General features: G+C 31.6%; 1 protein-coding gene across 2 annotated transcripts; it reads left to right on the top strand.

The window, feature by feature from the left end:
* The first annotated feature begins 3,077 nt into the window (after positions 1-3,077).
* On the top strand, positions 3,078-5,357 carry RD2 (Adenine nucleotide alpha hydrolases-like superfamily protein). Of its 2 annotated transcripts, none has more exons than XM_079002305.1 (5): positions 3,078-3,404; positions 3,552-3,631; positions 4,543-4,661; positions 4,999-5,075; positions 5,159-5,357. In XM_079002305.1, exons 1-5 carry the CDS (start codon positions 3,221-3,223, stop codon positions 5,191-5,193), a joined length of 495 nt encoding a protein of 164 aa, XP_078858431.1. In that variant the 5' UTR covers positions 3,078-3,220; the 3' UTR covers positions 5,194-5,357. The 2 variants fall into 2 exon arrangements, with proteins under 2 accessions (XP_078858431.1, XP_078858430.1); XM_079002304.1 differs by having other exon boundaries at positions 3,080-3,404; positions 5,156-5,357.

Here is a 5,357-nt window from a genome sequence, read left to right as displayed (position 1 = left end):
ATGGTGTTAGAAATTAGAAAATAACCATGTTTTCTAATTTCATCATAGAACGATCAACAAGCTCGCGGAAAAAGCCTCACAAATTTGCAATTTACTTTTTACGATACAATGTGTTTGTGCATTTGATTCACATAATACATGGAAGTCAAAATCTTGGAAGCATAGACATTATGGTTTCATGGAAAAAGCCTTGGGGATTTAGGGGGTGTTTGGATAAATAGTTTTTAGCTTATTAGCTTATTGCTTATTTGCTTATTATGGTGGGAATAAATACTTTTTAAAAGTGTGTTTGGATTAGCTTATTGAGGTGAGAATAAGCAATAAGCATTTGAAGTGTTTGACAATTAAAACAGTTTATATGAGTAAAATGATCAATCTGCAATAAGTATCCCCCCCCCCCCCCCTGTTTATTAAAATCAGCTTATTTAGTTTATTCCTATCGTAATAAGCTGATTTTTAAAGACTCCTATTTAAACACTTAAATTTGCTTATTACGGTGGGATTAAGCAATAATCAATAAACAATATATTTTTTCCCTATCCAAACACCCCTTTACTAAGGAAGAAAAATGACCCACGATCTTTATATAATGGGATAATTACATAAAAACCCTTAATTTTGGAAAAAGTGTATGAATTTACATTTTTGTGGATTTTTAGGTTCATTAATATTGAATACTTGCAACTTTTTGTTTTCGAAATTTACCCTTTTGTGTACTTCAGGTTAATTAAAACTCTTATATTTGGTAGAAATGTTCAGTTGTACATTTTTTCTGGTTCATAAAAGCCTTTAAGTTTGGTTTTCTAGTTTATTAAAACCCTTAGTTTCACAAAAATGTTCGGTTTTACTGGTTAAATTTGAAAAGAAAGATAAAATCCAAAAAAAGTTGCAAGAATCCTGTATTAGTGAACATAAAATCCAATAAAGAATAATTTCATATACTTCTTTTAAACTTAAAAACTTTTATGTCATTATACCTTATATTATACATTCGGAACCCGTTTTACTTTTTCTTATTGCCTTACTAGGCTTGTTCTAATAATTTTTGTCATTCCAAAAAAATATATCAGAAAGACAAAAAAAAACATACAGAAATATTATGAATATTGCATTTTTTCATGATTTAGCCAAAAAGAAAATGACACTGTTCATATATTTTACAAAGCACCTACATATATGCAAGAATGATTTGTATCCACACATTACTTGATTTGTTGACTACCTTCCACATTACCTACAATTAACAAACCTTTATCAACTGTATTTGTATGCAATCATGAAATACCCCAACAACCATAACATATTTTGCTATATGGAAATTAATGAAAAAATGTCTGATTGTCGCAATCTCTAAATCACAAATAGAAAACCGGTTTGACTTCAAATCTATACTATTTTTATTCAAGATTTATATAGTAGGCATACGATATATCCAAAGACATCAAACTAGGACATTTACCTTTATTATGTCTAACGTATTCCATTGTGTTTTATAACCATTTGTTCCAACAAATGGTCATCTATAAATTTACATCATGAAGCAATGAACTCACCTTAAGGAGACACATTCCACCTCTATGTATTGTTTTTGTTCGAAAAAACATGCGATTGAAGACAAATATCCAAATTTGTTTTTTCCACGTCATCACCTCTCAAATGCAATTGTATAAACCAACTCTAATTCCAAATTCCACAATTATAACAAGCGGAAATTAAAAAGCCTTGGTCGACTCTAACACATAAAATATCAGGCATAACATATATAACAGTCTATCACCCACCCATACATATTCCCAAACTAAGTATTATCTCCATGACCAACCACTTTTTGTATAAAAGAAACATTATCTATGTGTTAGTCTTGCAAATCATGAGTTTCCTTCACCAAGCCTCCCAACATGGTAGAAGACTTTAATCTCCTATCACCATTTTTGAACCCTCCTTGACAGTCTTGAATTGACTTAATGTTAACACCCAAAATGCATCATTATCCCTAAAAACGACATCTCAATTTAGATAGAAGACAACAATTCGACTCGAATAAGCTTCCAATCACAAGGCATCAATTATCTTTTCCCTTTAGGATTTGATCCTATTTAATACAAGAAATTTTCATGTCTTTATTATATCCTCCTTAAAAATGTGTTACAATAACCTTCTAATAGCTTTAAAATTGCCATTGAAATCCAAAGATGGAAAAGTAAAGCACTCCAAGACTCTCCAAAATTAATTTGAGGAGAGTTAGTTGGTCTCCGATTGAAAAAGAGTCAACATCCTATCTTGAAAGTTTAATTTTCTCAAGAACCGAAATTCAAACTTGTCTATCCCTATTGTTACCAATGATTAACCCCAAGTATGCAAGGGGTAATTTTCCAATCTTACAACTCAACATAGTGGTAGTATCAATTACTAATTCCGTATCAACATTAAAAGGTTACTCTTCAACTAGTTAATTCAAAAAGCTAAGACCAAACTACATATAAAAGACAAGTTAAACACTTTTTTTTATCCTAATCATTTACATAAAAAAAAAATGCTGAAGGCATATTTTTATTTTTTACTTTTTAAAATCAACGGACAGACCTCAAAAAATAAAGAAAAAAATGAGAAAAAAGAGAAGATGAAATGAACACATTTTTTTTCTTTTCTTGCTTATGAAAAATCAATTCATTTCTTCCTTTGGTATGAGCAAAAAACCTGATATTGAGAGGCTTAGGTCGACAACCATAACGACGTTAAGGCCAAAGCCTCACCATCCCAACCTCATGTTGTGTTAAGCACCATCAACTGCTCAACGTCTCTCGAGGCCACGTTTCTTCATTTATTTATTTTTTTTAAATTTATTTTTATATACATTTAATTTAAAATAATAATAATGAAATGGTGTGGTGATGGGTATTTCATAACAAATATACTGTTGTCCGGAGAGTAACATGAAATATGAGACTATTTCATAAAAATTATATGTAAAAGTGACCAGATCCACCCAAAAACTCTATAACAAAAGGTAAAATAAAAAGGAAGTTTTATTTTGCACGTTGTATGAATATTTTAATGTTACGTTGCCACTTTCCTATACGATTCCAGCCACTTTCTTGGTGGCGGCCGGTAGGGGGCGGCTCAACCCTCATATAACAAGTTAACACCAACACAAGCCAAGCCACCCACTCAACAGTCAACACGCTTCTGTTTCTGTTCAGATTTCAGATCCAACAACACAATGAGTATGAGAATGCAAACTTTAAGCGAAGAAGTAGAGTACAACTGGACCGCCGATCGCCGTCCCGGCCGTGATATCGTTATCGCAGTTGATCATGGCCCTAAATCCAAACACGCCTTCGATTGGGCACTCCTCCACTTCTGCCGCCCCGGCGACACCCTTCACCTTGTCCACGCCGTCTCCAGTAAGTGCAATTTCTCTGTTCTTCAGTGTTCACTCTAATTTAGCGTTTCAAGTTCAATACACAGAGTAGATCGCTACCTCTCACTAAAAAATTCCTAATTTCTCTTCCTTTTCGATTTTTCTGATTGATACTGGTTGTTGTCGTTAGGTTTAAAGAACAATATCGTTTATGATGTATCGCAGACGCTAATGGAAAAACTATCTTTGGAGGCCGTGAAGGTTGCTATGGTGAGTAATTTTTTCACCGCTTATGGTTAAGATAATTTCGCTTGTGGATTTATGTGTTCTTACACGATTATAGTTATTAAATCTATGATGTTTTGTGTGTACTTAATGATGATCTCTTACTTGATGTGTAGAAGCTTATATATATACATTAGTTACAGAGTTTATATGTATATGTTAGTTAAATGAAAGAACAACTCCTAGTATCAATATATACTCCATCAACCAAATTGGAGATGCATGATTTGCAAATGCCAGTTATTGAAATTAGGGGGAAGACTTTAGGAAGATCTTCTTTTCAAGTGAATCGGGGGACTATAAAAGATTTTATAAATTATGATAAATCTTGGGACTTTGGCATTTCACATGTTGACTTTTGGTATATAAGTTTGTGACGTACTTTAAAATGGAAGAAATCATCTCTTTACTAATTTTTAAATTGTATGTTTCTGAAACCCTAATCCACCAACTCCTAAATAGTTTGAAGGAGTATTTAGTGCCTGTGACCCCAGCTGTCTTAGATATATAAACATATATGATAACTCAATACATGTGATGAAGTTGTTATCAAGATTTTCATATGTATAAAATTTACCTCTTCTCTCTAGCTGGAGTTCATTAAATAGGGCATTATCCTATGGCAAACCCTGGATTTTAAAAGCCAAAAGTATATGCTTCCAATGAAAACTTACTCTATTTTTCCAATCTATGGAAATCTTATCATGTGACTTTATCTGTTTTCTACAAAAACAATGAGACACATGTTTTTTAAAAATGTAAAGAATGCAATTTTGAGTTATAATGTATATGCACATAGACAATAATATAATACTCTGTAAACAGCTTGTTGCATTTATAACTGTATTTTTGTAATTTCTGATTTTGTAACAAATTTTAAAATTCTATTTGATTAGGTAAAAACAGTGACACGAATAGTGGAAGGAGATGCGGGTAAGGCAATTTGCAAGGAAGCAGAAAAAGTGAAGCCAATAGCTGTTGTCATGGGTACAAGAGGCCGCAGCCTAATGCAAAGGTATTTATGGGTAATTAATATTTAAAAAATATTGACGTCTTAATCTTAATAGATTAGGCCAGCTTTTGGCTTAATCCATTAAGTCATTCTGTCCAGTTGTCGAGATTAAGTAAAAAAGAAACAACCGTATATAACTGACTACATTAAGCACTTAACTATTAATCCCATTAAGTAAAAAAGAAACATACCTTAAGTTTTTATCCCCATTAAGTCCATTAAGTAAAAAAGTAACGATATTTTTTGTTTTTTACTATATGTGTTAGTTTTTATTATTGTTATTGTTATTTATTACTTTTGTTGTTATTGTTAACCAACTTGTTTTTTTTCATGTCTTCAGTGTATTACAAGGAAGTGTAAGCGAGTATTGCTTCCACAATTGCAAATCAGCACCTGTAATAATTGTTCCTGGCATAGGTATGAAATTTCAATTCTTTTTCATTATTTTTAAATTGTTGTAAAAATGGGTTTCTGAATGAATTTATTATATAAAACAGTAGAAGCTGGGGAAGAATCAGTGGTTCCGATGGACTAGAGATCATTGTAGATGGTGATTTCTTGTTCAAATTGATTGTTTTTTATTCTTAATTTGTACATTGTGTGTGTTGTATTTATTTTGTAATCTTTTATATGCTAATATTCTTATGTTTGGTTCTATAATATTATTATTCTAATATAGTGGAAGACCATTTTATGTTA

This window comes from Lactuca serriola, chromosome 5 (assembly GCF_051521515.1).
Source record: "Lactuca serriola cultivar US96UC23 chromosome 5, Lser_US96UC23_V15, whole genome shotgun sequence".
In the NCBI taxonomy this organism is placed as follows: domain Eukaryota; kingdom Viridiplantae; phylum Streptophyta; class Magnoliopsida; order Asterales; family Asteraceae; genus Lactuca; species Lactuca serriola.
Note: the sequence above shows the minus strand (reverse complement) of the source record. Positions and strands in the feature narration are given on the sequence as shown.

Excerpts from the sequence above, each read along its gene's own strand:
- RD2 (XM_079002304.1), top strand. The coding sequence starts at position 3,221 with ATGAGTATGAGAATGCAAACTTTAAGCGAAGAAGTAGAGTACAACTGG. Across the intron at positions 3,405-3,551 it reads CCTTGTCCACGCCGTCTCCA|GTTTAAAGAACAATATCGTT; the intron begins GTAAGTGCAATT and ends TGTTGTCGTTAG. Across the intron at positions 5,076-5,155 it reads AATAATTGTTCCTGGCATAG|TAGAAGCTGGGGAAGAATCA; the intron begins GTATGAAATTTC and ends TATATAAAACAG.